Raw genomic sequence first — 25,051 nt, forward strand, 5'->3', positions numbered from 1 at the left:
TAGGACTTGAGGCCAGAATGGTGCTGAGTGACAGCGGTAAAACAATACAGCCCATTGAGCGAGTTAGTTAGGGATGGACACGTCTCTCACACACCAACAGCGGGAGTGAAAGTTTTATCCGGCACAGCTGCAGAGGAAACCAGGCGGAATCGCTATTAAGTAGATCGTCATAGACCAACTTATTACAAAAGCATAATAACTTCTACTCGAAAACAACTAAAAACGTCAGTAATTCATTTGAAGAGTGATTTCCTTCACTGAAAGCTGATGCTATATGAGTACAAGTGTCACTTAACGAGTACCGTGATGACCCAATGTAGCAAAAACTTGTCGACCGATTCGGTGTCCTTTTTTGGAAGTGCCTATCAATATGTGATGTCATTGAAGCATTGCGATAGTGACCGGGACAGAGCAGTCGCGACAAGTCAGAGTGGGTGTCAGTGGGCGAGAGTGAAGAGAGAAGAGAAAAGAGAGCACGGGGAGGGAGGGAGGGAGAGGGAGAGAGAGAGAGAGAGAGAGAGAGAGAGAGAGAGAGAGAGAGAGAGAGAGAGAGAGAGAGAGAGAGAGAGAGAGAGAGACGCGGTCCTGCTCAACACCCCGCAGCACGACACAAACAGCAAACATCACACGAGCCGGCTAAGGGCAATCCTTGAAGCCTGCACCATTAGCGGCAAGCAGGCATCAGTCGAGCCCTACACGACGCCGCCCTCTTGGTGCACACAGGCGCGAGCAAAACAAATGGACAACGAACGTGCCTTGCAGCCCGAGATTGGCTGCCGCGAGGCCTGCCGACATCAGAGACGGAGCCGCAATCGAGTCACGTGACGTGCGATGACGTGATGCGGACTGACGTGCCGTGATGTGGAGTGACGTGACAATAGAGACGCTGCAAAAGGTGGCATGCATCGAGCTAGCCGCAGCAGATGCACTCGATCCAAACATGGTGATGCCGGAAAAACGATCCAAACTGAGGGTTAACCGATTGCATGTGGATGATATTGAGGAAAGTGCCGTTTCATTGCTAGCCACAATTCGCTTCTGTTAGAATACCAACATAGTTTTGAGTGAGCCACCAGCCACCGACCGTTTCTGTGAGGTGACCTCTGCCGAGGCTCGTGAGCACCCCAGTCGGCCGGTCAGGGCGCCGCGGGACGACTTTCTCCCCACCCCGGCGTTGCGTCCAGCACCCATCGGAGACCGTCGCGCCTGCGAAAGTGGACGCCGCTCGCGTCGCGCCCGCTCATTTCTATTGAGAGCACGCGCGCCTGTCCGGGGTGGCAGGGCGACCCGAGAGGCGCCTGAGCTGACCGGGACGGCCGGCCGGCGACGGCGGGCAGGAGTCGCCGAGACCAGGTCTAATGCCGGTGGCTTCTAAAACTTGAATAGGTGTCCCAGGTGGAAAGTCGTTTGTGTACAAGATCAGAAGCGGTGGCAGAAACATTGGTCATGGCATTGGTAAGGCCGTGGGTATCCACACCGCGTATGATCATCACCTAAGTTTATGAAGATACTCCAGATCTGTATCCGTTCAGCGAGCCTATAGGCACATTCATTGGTTCGCTTTTATCCAACCACAAAGGAAATCCACATCACATGCTCCAAATTCCTACCCAGGCCGATCAGCGAGGTGAAAGCGTGGTCGCGTGGAAAATATTTAATGCATGGGGTCGTTTATTTTTAACTATGCCCTCTACGACGGCGGATCGTCCAGTCAGCTGAGCACCGGCCCCTTATTACTGTCTACATGAAGGGAGTCGGCGGGCGGAGTCGGGACGCTGCACACCGTTCGGCCTTGGGCGCGGCGTGTGAGGGTATTGTGGGCTGCCCAGCCCTGAAGGCAGCATCACATGAAATAACGAGCACTGTTGGTGAGACCGGCGCAACAGGAACGATGCATGACAATAGAAGAGGTTGGCTGAGAACTTGAGAAAGAACATAGCAGATGAGAAAGCAGGGCAGAAGAGGAGATGGAGAGGAGTTTCGGGAAGGGGGTTGGCAGATCCTAAGTCGGCCGCCGCTTCCCTAATCAGCTGACCACGACCAAGAGCCAGGCTGCTGATTCCGCCGAAAACAAAACACCACTCAGGACGACCAGGCGTGCGATGGCGCCTAAAAAATCTCACCAACTTCAATGGATCTAGTCGACCTCGCATGAATCATCGGAGGGGTCCATCGGTAGAAGTCCGACGGCCTCACGGACAGAGTTTGTGCCCCTCAAGCTCCGGGCATCCACCACCAGCGTCAGTCAGTGTTTGTATGCAGGCGCCCAGTCGGCTGTATTCTGTCGGTGTTGTTTGCGCAGTTTACATAGAGCAGTCAGGAGGAAAGTGTGAGTAACACCGGTAGCCGGCGGTTTCACGCTAATGCCAGAGACACGACACTGTGAGTCGACAGCCGGCTGCGGGCTGCCTGACACGGCTGGTCTGGTCCTTTTGGTGTTGAAGACCAGCAATACGACAGGGACAGCAAGGCACGGAAGAGCACGGCATCCGTCCGACTCAACGCGGCAGGTTATATAACAAGCGAACCGAACTGCAATCCGTTTATCATCAGCAGCTCCATCAGCCCAAATAAACCGTGCGGAAAAACATCATTAGACAACCACTCATTATTAACAAACAACAAATGCCGCTGAAAACGATGTAAAACATCCACGGACCCCTCGGTGGCTGCCAATGGCCGTCCGTGCCACCAGATGGCCCTGAGTAGACCGGACGCCGCGGCGATGCATGCAGCCGGCATAGCTGACCGCTGACATCAGCCCTGTTGTCTACTGCATGACAGCATGGCCGACGCCGCCCACAGCCGCCCCCACACCGCCCCAGACCGGGCCGGCGCTGGGAGAGAACACATGTTTATAACATACGTAACTCTGGTACATTGGAATCATTACTCATAGTGCCACCGTAACGAGATATCAGACTCACTAGGGACGGTATTAGTCAGAGCGCCTGGCAGCCAGCGAGGTCAGGCCGTTTGCCTACCTAAGAGAGAGACCCCCGAGAGACGTGCTATGTCCCGTCACAATCGAGAGTTGCACCTTCCGTCAGATCAGGAGACAATCGCGTCAGCAAGGTGCCTTTCTCCTTATACCATGAGCCATTCCTATCGGACCAAAAACCTAGGCGCCTAGCAGCCGCTCCCATGGGCCCGAGAGCTTTCTCGTATTCGTCCCTTCAAGTCAGGAGCCGTCCCGTCGTGCGACCACTCAAGGTTCGCCGGCCGGCGGCGTCTCCCGCCGGGCCGACCTCAAGGTGACCGCTGGCGCCGCCCAGCCGGCGTGCAGCGCTCGTCGCCGGCTCCAGACCGGCCCGCTCGCCCCTGTGCAGAGCCCTGCTCGGTGCAGCGGCCCAGGGGCCCTCGGGGCCGCCCCAGCCGGTCCCAGACTGCCGTCGAAGATGACCGTATTCGGAGGCGGCATGCCGCTCCTCCTGCAGAGTGGATCGTGGAGCTCGGTCGCGGTCCGGCGCGGCCACCTGGGGCGGAGGCGGCGGCGGCGGCGGCGGCTGGCTGGGCGGGGGCGTGCCGCTTCACTGGCATTTAAACAGCATCGTGACACAGTGCTATCCTTCCCCTGTCCGTCTGGCCACCGCAGCTCGGCAGTTACCGTAACAGCAGAGACCGAACCACGCCATCTGCGGTAGACAGTCACCACGGTGACGTGAACTTGCCGACGGTAATGAGAAATATACCTCACTCCCCCTCTCCCCAGAAGGACAAGTCACACAGCTGACCCCGCCGGCGCAGACGCCGCGTCTGGCAGCCCTGCTGCGCCCATCTGGCAGCTCTCACCATGTGTGACGTCAGGGTGGTGACGGTCGCGAGACGCTGCAGAGCGCACACACAATCAGCCGCCCCTCTCAGCAGAATGAATCAGAGACAACGCACGGCTGGTAAGCCAGATTAGGCCCCCGTTGCCCGCGCCACTATCACCAAGCGTTCGCCTCAGTTGGCTGTCAGCGGCCGAAACCACTCGCGTCGGCTCGTTTGTAGGGTAGGACGGCCCCTAAAAAACGCACCGACGGAGTGATAACGACGAGGTATATGGTCGGGATTAAGGATATGCAGGTTTGACGAATCTCGAAGTCGCATCTATTAAATAGGTGAGGGTGGGTGGGAAACTTCTCGCCCACTCTCTGCTCCACTCGCCGTCCGTCGCAGTCGACGACTGCCGTTCGCGCCTCTCGGCTCTGCTGCCAGCGGCGCGCCCGTTCCTACACTCCCCTTCGCACCACCCCTAGTCAGGGTCTGCTCCGCGTCTGTCGGCGGGGTGATTTATCTGTCTCCGACCCCCGTCTCCCTTTGCTCCGGTCACGTTCAGTGGCGCCCGGGCAGGGTCCTAACCTTCCATAGCCGCGTCGCCGCTATGAGTTGATTAGGCCCCCGTTGCCCGCGCCACTATCACCAAGCGTTCGCCTCAGTTGGCTGTCAGCGGCCGAAACCACTCGCGTCGGCTCGTTTGTAGGGTAGGACGGCCCCTAAAAAACGCCAAATACACCCAATGGAATGAAAAAGTCTTAGGCTAAGCGTCCGCTGCCCAAACCTTTCTCGATCTCTGCTGAGCAGTTAATGGTTTGACCACGAATCCGGGCACATGCCGCATGCGGAAAGGTTCCCAGTGTGTTCCGCTGGCGATGCCCGGTCTGTTATTGCGGCATGGCTCTTGGTGGTGAGTTTGGGTCGAACCCTTAGTTAGTGTGAACCGGGGCGGCGAGGGACTCCCTCCACCCCAAGGTCGGCTCCCGTCCTGAGTCAGCTGTGACTGGACCCCATACTCCCCGCACAGTGCCGCCAGTGACTCACTGTCGACCCGCGTGGGGGCGCCGCGACCCACTAATGGAACGTGACCGTGTTCGGGGTGTTCGTTGGTCGTCTGCCTCTCGTGGCCGCCGGGGGACCAGCGGGGGAGCCGGGTCGTGCGGCGTCGGCTGGTATCAGGTTGCGGCGGGCGGCCCGTCCCGCCGCTGTCGCCTGGTTTGAGGACCGTGGCGGCCCCACTGTGGGCCTCTGTGGCCCCGCGGACGGTACCGGCAGGCGGGCCCGCGGCTGCCCCGGCGTTGACTGTCTCATCAGCCGGTCCGGTGTCGTGGCGGTGCCGGGGCTGTGCCAGCGGCCGGCGGCCGGCTCTGGCTCCGCCGATGGCTGTCTTTTCTGACTGGCGGTCGGCGCGGGCGGCCTTGGGGGGGGGGGGGGGGAGGGGCGACTGTGGTTCCCGGCGGCCCAGCCTATTTCGTTCGTTGCTATTCCGGTGTGTGTGAAGCCATGCCTGGACGCACTGCGGTCAGGGGGGGGGGGGGGGTCCGATCCGATGGTTTTGTCCCCGTGTCGGTCTTGGACCCCCGTGTTCACGGCCTCGGGGTTGCGAAGTTTAGCCCGGCACGCTTCCCGGCGCCTAAACCGACGTCATCGGTGCTGGCTAAAATGGAATGCCGCGAATCTGGGATCAGTGGCCTGGTTTCGCCTTTGATATCGTGCTGCAGATTATCTAGTCGTCGGCAGCGGTCCCGTAGACCTATGTTGCGCGCAACTTAGCCGCGGCGTCGGCGGCGGACCCGGTTTACGTGCTCATACGACCGCACATACATAAATGAGGTTTGTATGGCCATGTGGCCGTGAATGACTGGTAGAAAAGGTTGTGCATGGATTCCGGTGCTGTGATGGCACCGCACGCAAAGCACAGTGCCTCACGGAAAATAGGAACGGTGCATTGTTAGCGTACTTTAAACGCACCTACCCAGGTACCTAAGAATCACGTGCTGTTCATGAGGCCTGTGAGCACGGGCGCCGATGACTTTTCTGCCGCTCCGTTCTGGCCTGCGGGATGACGACTTGCATGCCAGCGCATGTGGGGACTCACATTTGGCAGCTGCTCGCACGGGTTACCGTGGGTGGGCAGGGTTCGCGAAAGTGTCGGCTGCCAGCTTGCCGCAGATTGCAGTGTCGCGACGCTTACTCGGAGTCTCGAGATTGGGGAGCCGGCAGGCAGCGGCGTAGTCGGTGTAGTTGTGTCCGGGCATGATCTTGCATGCATTTTGTCTGTGCTTGCTCGATTCCTGCACTCAGAATGCACTTTGAGAGCAGTTTGAATAAAGACTCAATTGAGCGCTGAGACCAGCCTCAAATGTGTCTGATTTTAAACGGTTTCAGTAAGGCTTCCTAAGGGCTCATGTACCCGAATACTGGATTCAAGCGATACCGAAACTGGGGTTCGGACTAGAAACTGGTTTCATAGTGAGACTAATTTTTTAAAAGCTTGACACCGAAAATAGGTACCGACTGAGCTCTGTTTCTGCGATCAATGGCGTTGCTCAGAAAATATTCTCAAAATGTGTGATCTGTTTTGAATCGGGGACATTAGCCCGAAACTGATCTCTGAGACCAAAAATGGAGAAACTGTTTTCTCAGTGTGTGCGGATTGTTCGTTCGGTCTCGTCTGCCACCGCTGAGCCCAGTGTTTCAGACATTGGACGAACGAAGTTCATAGTCTGTCGATAGCTAGATGCCTGTCGAGTTGCAGAGCAGCCGATGCATGACGCAGACCGGGTGTGTATGTGTGTGTGTGTGGGGGGGGGGGGTGCGTGTGTGTGTGTGTGTGCGTGTGTGTTAAGCGCAAAGTGGCCGAGGCGTCGGCAGCGGACCAGGTGTGTAGTGAAGACAGAGTGGCCGAGGCGTCGGCAGCGGACCAGGTGTGTAGTGAAGACAGAGTAGCCGAGGCGTCGGCAGCGGACCAGGTGTGTAGTGTAAACAGAGTAGCCGAGGCGTCGGCGCCGGACCGGATGTATGCGTATGTCGATGCAGAAATACGGAGGCGGCCACTTAGAAAATACTTGAGACCTTTTTACAAAGAGACTCCTTGAGTGCTAAACCGAGCCTCCAAGGTGACTGGCTGAGATGTGTTTCTGCGGCAGCGTATGTCCATCAAGTTGCGTTCGGAAGCGCTTCTCGAAATGCGTGGTCTGTTTTGACAAGGGGCATTATCCTAAAGCTGGTCTCTGAGGCAAAAAAAAAGAGATGCTGTTTTCCAGTCCCGGCGAAGAAAAAAAAAAGAATGTCGAGTTGCAGAGCAGCCGAGGCGTCGGCGGCGAACCTGTTGTATATGTATCTACGTATGTATGTATGTATGTATGTATGTATGTATGTATGTATGTATGTATGTATGTATTCACGTCATAGGGCACATCCCCGTAATTGAGGCTTTCCTGTACCCTGGAGTCGTTAATATAAAACAGACGATCAGTTGGGTCAGCATACACATACATACACATGCACACACGTGCACCCACATGCACACATCTAACCAACCCCCCACGTTGCCTCGTCAACAAGTGCTGCTTTATCTCGCTATTGAAGCGGCTCCCAGGCAGGTTTCGTGTCACGCTTAGCAAGATGTTATATGCGATGACAATAGCGTGTCTGAACTACGCCTGCCAGACTCCAATCGAATCGCCGGCGTGACTAAATGGTCTGCGTTCCGTGTTGTACGGTACGGCGGTGAACATCTCCACGAGTGACCAGGTCGCCGGCGATCGACTCAGGCTCTGATGTCACTAAAATGCGCTTTAGTAAGCTAAGTGCCTACCGTGTTGCAGAGGGCCGAGGTGACGGCGGCGCACCTGGCCCTGTAAATTGCAGAGTAGCCGAGGCGTCGGCGGCGGGCCTGATGCGTGTGCATGGGTTGCAGATTAGCCGAGGCGCCGGTGGCGGACCCGATGTGTGCAGGGGTTACAGTGCAGCCCAGGCGTCGGCGGCGGGCCCGATGTATGTGCATGAGTTGCAGAGTAGCTGAGGCGTCGGCGGCGGTCCTGATGTACTTACGTGCAAGGGTTGCAGCGTAGCCGAGGCGTCAGTGGCGGACCTGATGCGTGTGCGTGAGTTGCAGAGTAGCCGAGGCGTCGGCGGCGGGCCTGATGTATGTGCCGTTGCAGAGTAGCCGAGGCGTCGGCGGCGGACCTGATGCATGTGCAGTTGCAGAGAAGCCGAGGCGTCGGCGGCGGACCTGATGTATGTGCCGTTGCGGAGTAACCGAGGCGTCGGGGGCGGACCTCATGCATGTGTGTGAGTTGCAGAGTAGCCGAGGCGTCGGCGGCGGACCTCATGTACGTGCGAACATGGGTGGAGAATTGTTTTCAAAGTTGGTATGGCGCCAGTTGCTTGAAACAATACTATCGTGTTTTATTCTTATCAAACTGAAAACCTTAAATTTCGTAGCTTTTACCCTGAAAAAGTTGGTATGGCATTGCCATACCATCTTTTAAGTTGGTGTGGCGCGTGCCATGCCTGCCATACCATATTCTCGACCCATGCCGGTGCAGAGTTTATGGGGTGGCTGAGGCTATACGACGGCGAGCCTGATGTGTGTGCATGAGTAGCAGAGGAGCCGAGGCGTCGGCGGCGGACCTGATGCAAGTGCATGAGTTGCAGAGTAGCCGAGGCGTCGGCGGCGGACCTGATGTATGTGCGTGATTTGCAGAGTAGCCGAGGCGTCGGCGGCGGACCTGATGTATGTGCGTGATTTGCAGAGTGGCCGGGGCGTTGTCGGCGAACCTGATGTGTGTGCGTGGGTTGCAGAGTAGCCGAGGCGTCGGTGGCGGACCTGGTGTATGTGCAGTGCAGAGTAGTGATGTCAACTACGGAAAATCGGAATACCGATACCAAACCAAGTACCAACCTAGGGTGCATTATACCAACAAATTACCGAACACATTAGGAATCAAATACCAAGTACCGAGTTGGTATCAGTATGGTATCGGTATACCGAAAAGTTGTATCCGAGGACATCTCTACTGCAGAGTAGCCGAGGCGTCGGCGGCGGACCTGATGCATGTGGGTGCCGAGGCGTCGGCGGCGGACCTGATGTATGTGCGGTGCAGAGTAGGACGTCGACTACGGAAAAATCGGAATACCGATACCAAACCAAGTACCAACCTAGGGTGCATTATACCAACAAAATACCGAACACATTAGGAATCAAATAGCAAGTACCGAGTTGGTATCAGTATGGTATCGGTATACCGAAAAGTTGTATCCGAGGACATCTCTACTGCAGAGTAGCCGAGGCGTCGGCGGCGGACCTGATGCATGTGGGTGCCGAGGCGTCGGCGGCGGACCTGATGTATGTGCGGTGCAGAGTAGGACGTCGACTACGGAAAATCGGAATACCGATACAAAACCAAGTACCAACCTAGGGTGCATTATACCAACAAAATACCGAACACATTAGGAATCAAATAGCAAGTACCGAGTTGGTATCAGTATGGTATCGGTATACCGAAAAGTTGTATCCGAGGACATCTCTACTGCAGAGTAGCCGAGGCGTCGGCGGCGGACCTGATGCATGTGCGTGCCGAGGCGTCGGCGGCGGACCTGATGCATGTGCGTGCCGAGGCGTCGGCGGCGGACCTGATGCATGTGCGTGCCGAGGCGTCGGCGGCGGACCTGATGTATGTGCGTGCCGAGGCGTCGGCGGCGGACCTGATGCATGTGCATGAGTATTTATGTGCGTGAGTTGCAGAGTAGCCGAGGCGTCGGCAGCGGGCTTGATGTATGTGCAGTGCGGAGTAGCCGGGGCGTCGGACGCATTGCAGTTGCAGAGTAGCCGAGGGGTCGGCGGCGGACCTGATGTGTGTGCATGAGTTGTAGGGTGGCCGGAACCAGGTGTTTTGTGTGTATCGCGTCGCAGGTTGGGGTGCCGCGTTGCACGACCCTTCAAAGCGTGCCTACCAGGCTCCCCGGTTTCCTTTACGATTGTGTGTGCGCTTAGTATGCCTCTGAATAGATGCGCGTCAGTCGCCTGGGAACCATCCTCATGGTGGCGCCGCGTCAGTCGCCGGGCAACCATCCTCGTGGTGTCGCCGCCAAGGAACCGCACTCCGCTGTACGTACCCCCGAGCCGTGCTCGATACGCCTCACCTGCCGTGCCGGCGTTAGTGTGCCTGACCATAGAATCCTTGTAGCCGTTGGTACTCCCCACAGCTTCCCTGGCTCCCTTCTCGCTCGCTCTCCGCTCCACTCGCCGGCGGCCATGTCGGCGTTAAGGAGTGCGTGATCGGATAATCCTCGTAGCCGTTGGCACTCCACACGGATTCCTTAGCTCACTTCTCGCCCACTCTCTGCTCCACTCGCCGTCCGTCGCAGTCGACGACTGCCGTTCGCGCCTCTCGGCTCTGCTGCCAGCGGCGCGCCCGTTCCTACACTCCCCTTCGCACCACCCCTAGTCAGGGTCTGCTCCGCGTCTGTCGGCGGGGTGATTTATCTGTCTCCGACCCCCGTCTCCCTTTGCTCCGGTCACGTTCAGTGGCGCCCGGGCAGGGTCCTAACCTTCCATAGCCGCGTCGCCGCTATGAGTTGACTAGCGGAGGATGAAAAAGGCCAACCGCCTTGCAGCGCGGCGCTTTTTATTGATAGACGATTAGATCTAAATTGAAAACGAGACAGCCGAGTAAGTGCTTTCAATGGAGGTGCTAAGGTACCAGAAGAAGTGATCGGCTTTGCATCAGGCATTTTGATGAGCTGGTCAGTCCTAAATCCGGGCCATATAAGGCCCAGACCAAGGCTGCCAGCATAATTCAACCGTTTCTATGTATCGACTGAGCAGCAGAGCTGATCTTTAATGCATCACGCGGGACTGAGCAGTGATTCACGACTAAACAGAGCCTCCGACTCCGGCAGCGACACCGAACAGATACCTGCTGACGCTGGAGTGACACGCCACGTCATGACCAATATTGGAACTGAGCTAACACCCGCGTCCTGTCAGCGGCACTGAACTGACAGCCCCCGAGACACCGGGTGTCAAATCCCAAGAGCTCCATGTGACCAATCAGGGCTGAATATAGACCCGACCGACAGAACACCGGATTACTCGCTCCCGACCGGTCACAGCCGTCGCCACACCCAGTGCTGCTCCGGGCAGGCAAGGCCGCGACCTCGGACACAGAGGTCACGGGTCAGGTGACCCTTGTTACCCTAAACACCACATTGCCGGCATGCTATGCGGAACTCGGGTCAAAGGTACAACATGGGCTGACATACCAATCACGCCGCCAACAGAGACGCAGATGGTCTCCCGGCCAACGCCCATCGGCGAACAGGGCGTCGTGATGAGTCACCCGCCGTGGGATGATGCCCAGATTGCATTACGTCATCGATGACGTCCCTGGTAACGTATGGACGTCAATCAGTAGGTATGGAAGGATAAGTCACCTAATGATCGCTCAGTCAACAGTGGGTATTCGCCGGCGTTCTTTTCAACCACACGCAAACAACACAGACACTGGATGAGACCGGCATACTGGGCTAAGAACTTGAGAGACGCTGGCGAAACCTCGCCTATTTAGGCGTGACATCGAGCCAACGTAAAACTGCAGCAACCGCTACATTCAGAATCCCGCCAAACGGACCGGCACGGCTCTTCACCAGACGCCGCCTTTCCCACGCTCCGCGTGTCAACTGTGATGCGCCGCAGGAACCCAGACAACCAGCGGTTCTTACGCCACTTTTTCCGGCCGACATCCCCCCAGCATCTCAAGCAGCTGCATGTGGTTAGTCTGACCGCCTTGCTCCGACAAGAGGCGAGTACTCGAGCCAACAAAAGAGAAAGTGACCGTCCAGCCAGCCGAATGCTGTTGATAAAAAGGTGACCAGGCGCCTGGCCAGATGACCGTACGGCCTGAGTCGACTCGCACCACCAGCGCTGCCACTTTTTGCCCAGGGCGGGGGCGGCGGCGGGGGCGGGGGCGGGGGGGGGGGGCGTCACCGCGTTAAGCCGACGTTTTTCAGGGGTCGACCGCCTTTCATTGGGTGTGCAGACAACGTGACACGGGCCATCAGATGGGCTGTCGGGCGTCGGCACCCACGCGCGCAGAGCCCATCCCAGGGAGGAGCCTCTATCCGGCGGAGAGGGTGACAGAGGAGGGAGTGGAGAATGAGAGAGAGAGAGAGAGAGAGAGAGAGAGAGAGAGAGAGAGAGAGAGAGGGGATGGAGGGAGAGGGAGAGGGAGAGAGAATGAGACAGATGTCCATCCCGCCCACACCCAAACCCCGAGTTTGTCGGAGCGTGCTCGCCGCCACCGCCTCTAACCCGGAGAGGAAGAGGGATAGAAGAGAAGGAGAGAGCGACCGTGCTCCTTCAGCCTTTGCGTGGCTCATTAGGTCTGTCTAAGCGGCCCCCGGCGCGGTCGGACCGACACGGAACCAATTACCGCGTACGTGCCGCCGAGCTCCGAGAGGTGGCCGGGGCAGCAGCCGGCGGCGGGGGCGGCCGGTCGACCGGCACGGCGGGCTGATCAGTTCGACCTCTGCCTCTCCTCTGTGGCCGTCAGCACGGCCAGAGCTGCTGATTTGGCCGGCCGACTGCTGCAGGCTGCCCCTGACACGGACCTGGGGGAGTTCGGAGGGTGGGCTGCCGGCCACTCCAGCACACCCCCGCAGATCACGCTCGACAGAGAGGCTGGGCATTCCACCTTACCAGTCAATGAAGTGACACTGCCGGCCGCGGTTTTAAGTCTAGCACGCAGACAGATGCTGTCTTGTTTCCGACATGATGCAAGGATAACCATGAGGGGAGACACAGCCAAAAGGGCGGGCCAGACATCGGAGAAGCAAGAAGGGCGGCGCCCGGTGAAGCGAAAACTGAAACCGGTAAACTGAGGGCGGCGGCAGGGCGTGGGCACGTCCTCTGTAAGGGCTGGAGCGTAGGCGACACACCCATATTCGGGCACGAGACTTCAGGGGGCGGCAGCCGAGGTGGGCCGAAGTAACGACCGCACAGGTGTTCCAACCAGGAAACAGCCCAAGCATGCGGTAGCCTATAAGACACCAACCAGACTGACGGCTCAAAACGCATCTATTTGCGTGAACAGCAGTGGCGCGTGCACTATCCGATCAAGAGATCAACTCAGACAATGCGGCGTGGCAATCAACTGGTGGACATTCCCGGCAGCTTACGCAACATAAACTCGTTGATCCGGTGGCGATTTTAGCGTGTAGCGCTCGTCTGATAAGCATCCGAGGGCTGCCACCGGGAGATGGGGTGGCCGGCGGCCGGCCTGTCCGCCCAGAAAGGGGGAGGGGGACGCAGCCGTCATCCGGTGCAACAAGTCGGCCCCGCCCCGAGCGAGCCACCGTCGTCTGTTCTTGTTTTCTATACTCGTCGCCTCAACGTCCCGCACTCGCCACTCACTTCTGATGGTAAACAGAGAGGTGACCTCCTCTCCTCCCCTCCTCAGACGCTACTTGTGATGGATGAAATGCGGCTCAACAGCGGCGGCGCGGAGCCGCGGCCGCCACATCGGCTCGGACAATCGCTCGGACATCGCACATGCTGAGTGGCGGAGCGGGCATTATTCTGCTCAGCGCGCCGGGCGGACCGATGTCAGGTCAGACTTCAGATGAGATGCGCACGAGCGACCGTCCTGCGGCCGGGTATGGAGAAGCAGCGAAGGACGGTGGACAGTCCAGGGTGACGAGAGAGCGAGAGAGAGAGAGAGAGAGAGAGAGAGAGAGAGAGAGAGAGAGAGAGAGAGAGAGAGAGAGAGAGGGCGACGGGTCGGCAGACCGATCTACCCGGCGACACGCTATGTATACCGAGTCAACGGAACCAGGGCATCAGGGGTCAGGGAGAGGGAAGAAGAGATAAAGAGATTGAGGAAGGATGGGATCATGGGAGACAGCAGGGTGGGCTGGTGGAGAAGAGTAGAGTGAAAAGGAGAAGAGGAGCAGAGGAAACGAGAGCAGCAGAGAGCGGAGCAGAGATGAGAGAAGTAAAGAGAGGGGAGCGAGAGGTGGATGGGTGAGGAGAGGCGTGGACAAGATGGCTGCCGTATGCAAATCGCTGAGGGACCGGTCAGCCGGTGCGACGCTGCAAGGCGCGAGCCGAGACGGGTTGGGGCGTGACAGACGGTCCAGCCCGGGAGTGGGTGGGGTGGCAGATTGCACGGGCGGGACAAGAGCAGCGCTGGACGGGTCGGGCGAGCCACCCACCCGACCACTCTGAACATAAACACTTCACGGGCTAGCACTGTCAGCCCTGAGTCACCACCGCGTCAGGCCACAGACGATTTCTGCTGTGACACGCTGATAAACCGATTGACAAAGTGAAATGTCACCGATGTTAGCATAGGAGTTCATAAGTTCATCCAGCGAACCGCATCGTTGGCCGAAGTATTGACAGAAGACCGCCAAGTTTCCATCCAAAATTACACGATGTAATGGAACGGTGAAAGTGCAAACCCAGGTGCGTAGGCTGCTGTTGATGATGATGGTTCGTTTACATTTCATAGAGCCGAAGCCAAAGAACATCATGAATCTGTTTGCCTAAAATATGTAAATGTGTTGTAGTATCTCAGCGAGTGAAAAGTCCGTTAATTGATTGTCCCGACACCAAATTACAGATCGCCCTGTTAGTGTGTAACCTAATGACGATGAACTGATCACGGGTCACCCTGTGCGTCCCTCCCAGCTGACGATGGCTGCGCCGATCACCTGGACTGACCTGCGGGAGGTGACGGTGCGGACGACCCTCCTGCTGTCCATGTCTGCGCCGGTGGCGGCGGCGGGTGCCGAACTGAGCTCAGTGCGGAATGTCTTCAGAGTGACGGGGAGCACCTCATCACACTGCCGGGTAGACAGAGCGGAGGTCAGCCGCGACACAGTGACACCGACGACACACACACACCACAACACTGACACTGACAGACCAGCGACACACACACGCAGGGCACACGCGGCCTAATGGAGGAGAACAAGACACCGCTCGTCACCAAACGAAAGCGTAAGCTGCCTTCCGGATCCGTCCGCTCCGGTCGACCGCAGTATGCTCCCGCCGGGAGCTGGCCACGCACCGTCTGTTCGCGACTAGAGAGCGCGGACGACTGGACTGGCGGCTCGACGGCGCGGCGCGGGCGCTGGCGCTGGGTGCGGGGGCCGCCGCCGCCGCCGCCCGGCCAGCCGGCCCCGCCCCCTTCCAGGCGAGATGGCCATATGCGGAGAGACCCGGCGGCGGCTACCCGAACGGGGACGGCGCCGGCGCCGCGTCACCGGCCGTCGCCTCCGCCGCGCGCCGGCCGACCTCTCCAGACGAGCCGAGCTGGCCGCGTGACACCTGTGATATGCTCGGGCTCCTCCTGGCACGCCCATGCACTGGGGCCGTGCAGATTGGCCCAGCTCACCAGGTACTATCGAAACGACCACGGGGCGGGACGCGCAGTGACAGCCGCGCCTTCAGGAGAGCACCGATCGCATATTAAACTAAATCAGAACAACCTCACATCTGCCAGGCGGCCAGCGGTCCTGCAGGCGAGACTAAGACCAAGCGAGTCTATTCGCTCCCACCTCTTCCAAACGACCAACGACCCTGCAGGTCAGGTCACATCCAAACGAATCTATTCCACCTCCCTCCCTCCCACTCCGCACCATTCCACATTCCTCTGTCGGCTCGACACGCCGTCCGTCAGCGATGACAGATGAGATCACACATTCCGGACGGTCGGTGCCGGACACAGGCGCATCAGGGAGCAAGCAAAAACCGGCTCGGTCGTGCTCGCGACACGCGCACGCAGTTGAGCTGTGCGGAGCGCCACCGAGCAGATGTTTGTGAACCGGGCGGCTGCTGCTGCAGGGCACGGCAAGGTGACACCGGACACGGGATGGGGCGTGTGGAGGTGACGTTCACCTCAACTTTTGAGAAATGGGACCAGATCGCTCGGAGAATCACCACAGACCGAAGTCAAACTGTTGGAGACACAGTAGCAGACACTGACTCAAAGAGGAGGTGCAGTTCTGGGAAGTGTCCTCTCAGTTCCACGTGCAGAGTCGGGGAGTGAGAAGAGGACAGGAGTGGAGGGAGGAGAGAGCGCTAACTGCGTGGGAGTGACGCGGCACATTCTGTGGGCGTCCCGCGGCTCGCCACCTCCCCGGCACACGTCACGACTGAATACAATCTCTCATGGCGTCGCCGCTCGTCAGCATGTCTTATCGTCCGCCGTGGCGGGGCGCATCTGGGACAATCGTCGGTCCAACAGACGCAGCGGAGACAAAATCCGAGAAATGGACAGGACTGTCCTTTCCAGGACACATACTTCGTCTCCCGGTGCCTAAAAGAAGCAGAAGACATTCGGTCTCTTCATATTTCGTAACTGCACTGAGGGTATACGTTAGTTTTTATTCGGTGTGTGGAAAACAAAATAATCGACTTTACCTGGAGCCTTCTCATGACGGCCTCGCCTCTACCGACATGGTATCATTCAAGTTTCATTCCCAAACGCGTTATACGCCCTCCCCACCATCCCCAACGCCCACCGCAGCCCAGGTCGGCGCAGGACTCTCAATCATCTTTAGGTGTCATCCACTCCGCCCTGTGATTCGCCGAATGCCTGGATTATGGGCCGGCCGGCCGGTCTCTGCTATCCGCAGTCGGACAGATCCTGTCGGCCGGAGCCGATCAGCCGGCCGCTGTGTGGGTGGGAGTCGGCTCTATCCGTCCAGAGTCGACTCCTCCCAACAGCCAGCGGCGGCGACGGAGCTAGTCTGCGTGGACGCGCAGTGAGCTGCTCTCCACGCCCGGCAGCGGGCTCTGACTGGAGACTGCGACTCAGCACCGGTCGGTAGCACCAACAGGGAGTCTCGTCGCCAGACGACGGGCATCGCATCGACGCCGACGATGCTGCGGGAGCCAGGAGACAGCTTTGGCCTCACTCAATCGTGTCTACGACTTGATCACTAACAACTTCATTACGTAATCATCCCCAGAACGGCTCGGTTCGACCAGACAGTGCGTGACATCAGACAATTGCCAGAAAATCTATGACGGTACCGATGACCTGCATGTGGCTCACTGGAGCAGCTGCTGTACTAGCAGCGCTATTCAGCACTAACCAAACCCGCCCCCGAGCTGCCAGGTGTCGCACAATACAGAATGTCACCTGATGGGAACAAACAGCCGTGCGTTGGCGTGCCACACCAACAAGCGTCACCGGTCGGCCCGTGCGGCCCCGGAGGAGACATCCACCCACACTCAGCCGTCGAGGACGCGTCCCACCCGGCGCCGCTGACTCACCGAGAGCACCTGAGGCGGCGCTCATCTGAATTTGACAAGGTCACGCAGTCGGGAAGACACGAGAAGGCAGCGGTAGGTACTGACGCCGGGATAGTGCGACGCTCAGTGGAGAAATGGAGATGAGCTTAGCTGAACAGAGCTGAGCGGAGCTGAGCTTGGCAAAGCTGGCCATAGTGGGTCGCTAGACGCTAGACAAGCGGCAGCCGACGAGGACTGGACGGGGGACGGGGGCGGCCGTTGGCACTCCCCCCCCCCCCCCCTGTGCAGTGTGCATGTCTTTCGGTCGTGCTCGGTCCGGCCCGGCGGCGCACATGAATACCGCCTGGATAAGGCTCTGCCGGCGGCGCCGCGTGGGCGTCACGCCAGACGGAGCACCCCCTCCCCTCCGGGCCGACTCCGAGGCTGCGGCAGCTCCGGCGGCTGGCTCCGGAGCTGCCACGACCGTCAGTCGCCAGCCATCGCCCCCGGCAGACCGGTACCGCACCCCCACAGCTGACTGTCGAACGGGCTCGGCGCGGCGGGGCGGCACCGGCGGCGTGCGGACTCCTCCCGACACAGGTGCGGCCGCCGCCGACTCACAGAGCAGTCAAATGATCCACCGACCGAATCCAGCCGCCGCGACAGGCTGAGGCGAAGTCGGGGCGGCCCACCCACAACATAAACCCACGCACGGCCGGTGCGGCCAAACGGCCCGCCCGCTAACTCTCAGTTGCCAGGCCGCTCTGCCCGCCCACCTCGGCGACACGCCATTCGCCGTCGCGCGGCGGCCTCTCCATCTCCTAACTCGTCTGGTGGTTAATTCGGACCGACAGACGCTGATGTGGCTGCGGCGCGGCGCGGAGATCCATCAGCGACTGAAATGGCGGCGCGACGCATCAACAACGCTCCGAACAGACTATCGTCGTCGTCCGCGACTCGCAAACAGCGGGCGCCAAGGTCGGGCGAGCGCCCACGCCCGCATTATGCTCCATCAACAACGCTCGTCTTTGACGAGTCACTTCTTCCTGGCTGGGTGCAGTCAGACGATAGAAGCGTGCATCCATCACCCGTTTGTCTGCAGTGTGGGGCGTTGTGTGCACACAGCTCCACAGGGCTCTAACGGAGTGTAAGCCAGACTGCTGACCTCCAGACGGACCCCTCCCCCTCTGTGACCTCTCCCCATATCCAGGGCATATCGGCCCTCCAGCGCCCTCAAGCTACCACCTGTGCTATTGGTCGTGGCTGGTGGATGAAGTGTCAGTCCGGTGCGGTCATCTGGGTGGCCGCGGAGCTCTGGATGTGTGCGTCGAGCCGGTAGAGAGACAAGATAAATGCGTCTTCATTGAACAGAAAGAGACAATACGTCTCTGTCTTGAAAGAGGATACAGTGAACAGTTGTATCAGATGAGAGTGAAGTGATGGCAGTAACAACTCTAAACAGGATCACGAACGAACGGCTAACGGGCGGCATGACGTTTAATAAGAGACAGAGGATAGCAGGAGAATGAAGAGTGGTTATGTTCTGACTAAGATCGGACCAGCAGCATCATGGTAGACAGAGCACGAGTAGCCGACGCTGCGAGAGGCCCCACCGCGCTCTCCCGGCGGCCCCAGCCAGGAGCTCATCAGGAAACATCCAGCGTACCGCCTCAGCCAGCCACAGCTCAGCTCTGTGAGCTCACGGCGTCGGTCGCGCCGCCCACTGCAGTCTCACCACTGACCGGCCCGCCCACGGTATCAGCAGCACAAACAGCCCAACATGGCCCCGACGCCATACATCGGCTCACTGCCGGGCCTCCGCGCTCCGTCCAGATCGGCCGAGAACCCACCGAGCCGCCATACATGGTGTCGTCGTGCAGCGTCCGGAGCGGCCCGCCGACTCGGGCCAGACAGTGACACATGGAGCAGCGGCGCCGGCACGGCTCCGAGCGCCGACAGTGTCCCGATATACCGGCCCCAATTCCGCGCACACGCCGCGCCTTTCAGAGGGCCGCGCCGTGCCGCAGAGGTTAGCTAACACTGGGTGACTGATGAGATGGAGACGCTACTGAGACAGCCACTTCAGGGAAACGCACACATATCGCTCTCTCCGGTCTCTCTCTCTCTCTCTCTCTCTCTCTCTCTCTCTCTCTCTCTCTCTCTCTCTCTCTCTCTCTCTCTCTCTCGCACGTTCTTTTCTTTCCTCCCCATTTTGGTCAAAACGTCGTGCGACAGACCATAGCCCACATTGCGTCCCACCCGTGCCCCCTTTTGGTGCGGTAGCGGCTGACCAGAATGCGATGCATTCACTTGATATGACTCTGGGACATGTGGCGATACCGCAGCGACTGGCCTGGTGGTCCACACTCGCAGGACCGGTGGGTCAACCCACGCCATTCGGCAGCTGCCGGTGGCTCGCGTGCTGGCCGCCCCCGTCCCGCCCACGTCGTCAGATGGGATGGGACGGGACGGTGGCAGTCGGGTCACCGGCAGATGGCAGGGAAGGCGCATAGAAGGAGGGCAAATCAACTGAAATAAATCGGTCTTCAAAGTGGTAGGAGAAGCAAGGGCAAAAATCAGATCGGATAAGACGAAAGAAGATACCATATCTGTTCAGCGAGTTAACTATCCCAAGAGTTCGAACTGGGCAGGCCGTGGCTGGCCTCTCATGAGACGCTGATAGACACCAGCACCAAACCAGGCACTAGCACCAGCATCAGCTAGTTAGCTGGTGCCGCGTGCCAGCACCACCCTCTGCAGACAGCCGGCCGGCGGGGTCTGCCGGCGGTCCGCCGGCGGCGGGACCGGCCCGACTGGTCTACCGACGGCCCTCCGTCGGCCAGATCGTATCTACAGGCACGGCGGCCACTGCAGGAGCCCCAGCGGACGGCGACACGTCAGCGCGCCTCCGCCCGACACCGCCCTTATACGGCGGCGGCCAGGGCGACGCGGAGAGGATCGAACCCGTGGTCATAGACGGGGGTCGAGCCCAAATGGTGAAATATGGTAAGACCCGTCACTTGGATCGAACAAAAGGCAAAAGTCGGAGATTGAGACGATCAATGCGAATGCTTGAGCACCTGAATACAGCCAGAAGAAAAAAGGATTGAAAACATGAAGGAATTACCAGATGTAAAATTTCAACATGAGACTTAATTGTTCCCAGGGCGAAATAAAAAAGCACATCAGTCCACGAGCTAGGAAGCTATCAAGTGCTGATCATATCCAGCGCGGATACTCATAAGCAGTGTATCAGACACACCCATAAGAGGAGAGCCGCTCTACTTCGCCAATCACTTCCGCGACACAGATCGACAATCCACACAGCTTGAGCCGTGTTTGGAGAGAAACGGGAGAGATGCACCAATTCGGACGAATGTTCCCCAAAAAGGCGATCGGCTGTGCGAGGTCAGCTGGCGTGACCTCCGTCCGGTGACAGGTCACCGCTATCGCTGTTGGTCAGTGGTGGTGATTGAAGTGACCGTCGGTCAGTCTACCGAGCCGGGCAGTCTGAGTTTAAAGATTTATAAGACAGTCGTCTAAGTTCGGCGATGTCAAAGAGCTGCCGATTTACTTAGGAAATGAGTCAAATTCCAGCAGCAAAATATAGTTGCTGACTTGCCAGACATTCAGTTCCAACTTTGGTCCGATCCATTACCGACTCCGCCTACCAACCTCGATCACGGCAAAGATACCGCGCAAGTGGGGCTGAGGAAGTGCCATTACATAAGCGCCGGGTGAGGCTGCCGACGCCCACTGTACACCTGTCGTCAGGCTGACTGCCAGAATCACACCGAGTCACGGCAAATTCCTTCACATCCCGGCAACTATCAAACAGGAGGTAAACAAACACAGGGAGCCCTGGTGACAGCAGGCAGGTATGTCGGGTCCCGGGTCGGGTCCCAGGGCTGCGGGCCATGCCCCGTCCGCCGCGGTTAGCCATCAGCAGCCGGCAGTGCAGCTCACTGCCGTGCCGTCCGGCAGTCCGCAGCGCCATGGATTGTTATCGCCAGCGCTGCCTCCGTCCGGCCGCCGACCGCCAAGGTCAACTCCGCCATCAACCGACCACTCGGCAGGCTTCGGCCACGGGGCTTCTGGGAACGGGCCCGCTACCCCTCTCCTCCCCTGCCCCAGGCTGGCTCGTGAATCCTGACCCGCCCATCAGTGCCGATCAGTGGACAGGCGACCCCCCCCCCCCCCTGCTGTCACTGCTGACAGGACAGGCAGCGTCAAAGGAGAGAGAGAGAGAGCTGTACGCTATTGGTGAACGACAGGGCATGACATCATCGGTACAGACTGACGTCACCGATCTCAGATAGTGTGGGTGGATACAGAGAGCCTCTGGAACAGAGGCCGAGCGCCGCGCCGGCCGATGGACAAGATGGGCCGGCTCGACCCGGCGTCTGCTCCTTAGAGGGCCTCTCTCGGACGTTTCTGGAAGAGTCGGACGAGCATTTCTGCGATGTTGTCCACCCCGTTCACCCCTTGCTCGATCAACCAGTTATGTTCGTAAACAAATACAATATTTCCAGAATACTCCTGTCCAAATGTCAGTTTGCTGACGGCTGGTTGCAGCGAGCGGGCAGCGGCCGTCCGACCGTCCATCCCTGCATCGTTCGTTGAGTCGTTGGTACCGAAACGCCTGAGGCGGGCACGTCGCCCTGTGTTTGGCCTTCGTCCGAACCGGATCATAATCGGATGCTCCCAGCAGTCCAGTCGATGGCCTTGGACGTGCTCATAACTTCCACTGGGCCTTATCAAAGCTGCAATTAAATAATATCAGCCAGATTCCAGCATGGCGGGCAGCAACGTCTGACAGTAAGCCTAGGCCAACCGAAGACGGGGAGGAGCGGGCGGTGATGCCTCACCCATTGGGTGCGACAGACCTCACATCGCAATCGCTTAGCCCCCACTCACGTCAGCTGCTGGTCAGACCATCGGCGGACAGGGACTCGTTTTAAATGGCCAGTCTGAGAGTTGAGCCAAAACGCTGGCCGGCCTAGAGACGCCACGGTCAGGCAGATAGGAACAGATACATTATACCGACAGGAAGAGCTGTAGCAAAAACTCCTCAATACCCTGCTGTCACCTGAGTCCGATGCACGCGTCTATCGCGTGAAAACGCGATGGATAACGTCATACCACGCTCCTGGCCGGCTGCCACCCCAGTCCGAGCCATGTGACCCCCAAGTGGCAACGTGACATGGATCTAGCAGGGCAAACGGTTCACTGGTGTGGTGCACTTCGGCTCCAAAGGGGTCATCGTCGTCATAGCCCATGTATGGCCACCGGACGAGCCAGTCGTGGTCTAACAAGTTATCGAGCAAAGGCTCGTTGCTGTGTGACAGGAAGGATTACTGCTACAATTGAACTAGGCGGTGGTCAATGTCACGCCCTGTACGGCTCGGGGTATCGATTCCCGGGCAAATCGGCACTCACGTGGTCTGTCTAAAATAGCACACAGACGTCGGGCGGCAGGCAGTTCCGATAGGCACAGGCCGTGTGGCCAGCTACACTTTCACAACAGCAGATCACAGCAGACTGCATGGACACTCACGGACGGATCATCATAGCTCTGTTCGGGCACTGTCGGCTCGCCGGCCGGTCACTGAAGGGGTCTGAGCCCCGCCCCAACCAGCTCGACAGTCGCACTGCGCCGGCACCACGCCGACGGTCAATAGCGCCGACCCCGGACTGAAAACGGGCGACCGGGGCGGGTCCGGGACGAGGGCGACCCGGACTGACCCGGACTGAAAACGGGCGACCGGGGCGGCGGACGAGGGCGAACCGGACTGAATCGGGCGCCCCGGGGACTGAAATGGACGACCGGGGCGGGACGAGGGCGCCTTGGACTGGACTGAGGACGCTCCTGACTAAATTGAGGGCGGTGGCGCACGACGCCGACCTTAGATTATCAGAGGGTGACCTCAGCACTTAGCAAGTCGGGCATTAACTCAGAAGGCCAGCAAGATCAGAGGATCACTTAACACCCATAGTCCCTTAGCGGGCCAGGTGACCTAAGAAGGAAAATCTCTTGCGCCGCCGGCTGGGGCCTCCACGGCAGCCGAATCGCCTAACCTGGTCATCACGGGCCCAAGGTGCTATCATATATTCCACTCCAGTCGCGCTAACAGGCTCTGTGCACCGAACCACGCTTTAGATCATGTTTAACGGCACGCTTATATACATTTATATTCAACCGAGCATTGTCATCAGTTCCACATCTTGACAGGTCATACATCTGCAGCGATTAGAAATTCATCTGCCGTTTAAACCGGTGCAGGGAAAGAAAACCGTTATTTTTATTCATCGTGTCCCTCATCCTGCCGCGACAGATGTGCACCTCTGACCATTGGCTACAAGTCTGACTGCATCTGTATAGTCAGTATGGTCAGTCTTGCACAGTCTCTGGACTATCTGTCATTTAGGAACTCATATACTTTGGCAGATTCTCTCTCAGGTCAACCTCCGGTGACCAACTCCCCCACGCACTTCTATCAGCCACCGCATCACCGCGCCGACCAGAGCGGCGCAGCTCTGTAGGAAATATGTCGGCGCACTATCGACTATCGCCGTGTCCAGCTCCGCGAACGGCTATTACAATTCGGTGAGGGCGATTATTTATACAGGCAGAGCACCAGGTAAGGCGGTCGGCTATATATCTGATCCACCCACGCTGAGTGCCTGGACAGAGCGCAGGTTCGGAGACAGAGCGTCAGAGTGCCCAGACAGGGGAATGGAGCGTCCCGAGGGCGCGGACATTCGGACACCTTTGCTGGGTCTGCGGTACGCAGCTGACCGTGGTATGTTGTCGGGGCAGCGCAGCAGTAGCATTGATTCAATTAATCGGAGATCGTTTGTGAAAGTAATAGTTGGCGGATCCCAAATGTAGTGAGATTTCATTTGTGAGGCCTTCTTCATTCGTGGAGGACGCAGTTATGGTAAAGAAAACGAGAAGTCTTCAGCTGTAAAGGAGCTGAAGCAGTGCCATGTAAGGCAGCGTTTCGCAGCCGGCAGCACATTCTAAATAATACAGTTCAGCCTGAGATGGAAGGCACAAAGATAGGGTCCGGTCTATTGGGAGCGGCACGGATATATCAGTCAGATCTATCAGAAAATACAGTGTCTGGCCTGCAGAGTAAATGGAGGTCTCCCGGGAGACGCAACGGCGTGCTGTGACCGTCCCTGGCGGAGCCGTCCACAGCGCCGCGACACGGACCTGGCATCACGGGCCGGCGCTGTCCCTCTCTCTCCTACTGTCCGCATTGTATGGAGATGTGATGGCGGGGGCGGCGCGGCGGCAGCCGAATCCGGTCTGAGACGGCCCACCGACGGAGCCAACAATCTCCGTGGGCTGGATCAACAACAGAAAGCTTTGAAACAATCAGCCGATCTAAACGGATCCCACTCCTCACAAATAACCCAGCGTTTTGCGTACGCTGTCCAGCGTAAGGTGTCTAGTTTTGCCCCAGCGCTGCTCCAATCGAGTCCCTCGTGTAACGCTCAATTAGCTAGCAGCTGACCAGTTCCTAAAGTGGTCACTAGCCATACACCTTCCCTCCACAAGCCCCGAGTACATCTGCTGACCCGTGTTCATCCTCAGTCCATTGACCGGGATCAGATTTATCATAGCCGATACGTGACCTCACGTTCAGCGCCAATTAACGTCCCATTCGCCTGCGAAAAGGCTGAACGCCGAAAGGATGCAGACTCATCACCCTATCAGGCACGCGAAGGCACGCCACTTCGCTCCGGTCAGGCGCCATTACCATTGTGCTGTTGGAGGGAGAGCACGTAACGACCTCTGGTACGGAGCCGGCGGCTGCAGCCAGGACGGCCCGAGGCCACAGGTCAGCGTCCACCGGCCGAGGGTGAGCCTCCTGCGCAAGACTGCAGAGCGGGGTGAGCCGCAGGGCGCGGTCGCCGCTGAGCCGCCGGGACGCCGCAGTGGTCAAGAGCCCGGCCGACAAACGGACCGAGACCGTCGACATTGGGCTCAAACGGCCAGATCAGACAGCGGGAAGAGCCGTTACAGTCAGT

The 25,051-nt window shown here is 58.6% G+C and overlaps 1 protein-coding gene across 40 annotated transcripts in view; it reads right to left on the reverse strand.

Annotated features, from left to right (window-relative positions):
- Positions 1-25,051, reverse strand: part of LOC122393155 (microtubule-actin cross-linking factor 1-like) — a 215,643-nt gene that overhangs the window by 51,556 nt on the left and 139,036 nt on the right. For 35 of the 40 annotated variants that reach the window (XM_043388981.1, XM_043389155.1, XM_043388970.1 and 32 more), the window contains exons 1-2: positions 14,841-14,960; positions 14,492-14,613 (exon numbers count right to left, since the gene is read on the reverse strand). The exons of the other annotated variants lie outside the window; for them this stretch is intronic. In XM_043388981.1, the coding sequence (XP_043244916.1) occupies positions 14,492-14,532 (41 nt within the window). In that variant the 5' untranslated portion in view covers positions 14,533-14,613; positions 14,841-14,960. Of the gene's footprint in view, positions 1-14,491; positions 14,614-14,840; positions 14,961-25,051 lie in introns of those variants that run through there. 40 annotated transcript variants of the gene reach the window in all.

This window comes from Amphibalanus amphitrite, unplaced genomic scaffold, assembly GCF_019059575.1.
Source record: "Amphibalanus amphitrite isolate SeventyFive unplaced genomic scaffold, NRLGWU_Aamphi_draft 000024F_arrow, whole genome shotgun sequence".
In the NCBI taxonomy this organism is placed as follows: Eukaryota; Metazoa; Arthropoda; class Thecostraca; order Balanomorpha; family Balanidae; genus Amphibalanus; species Amphibalanus amphitrite.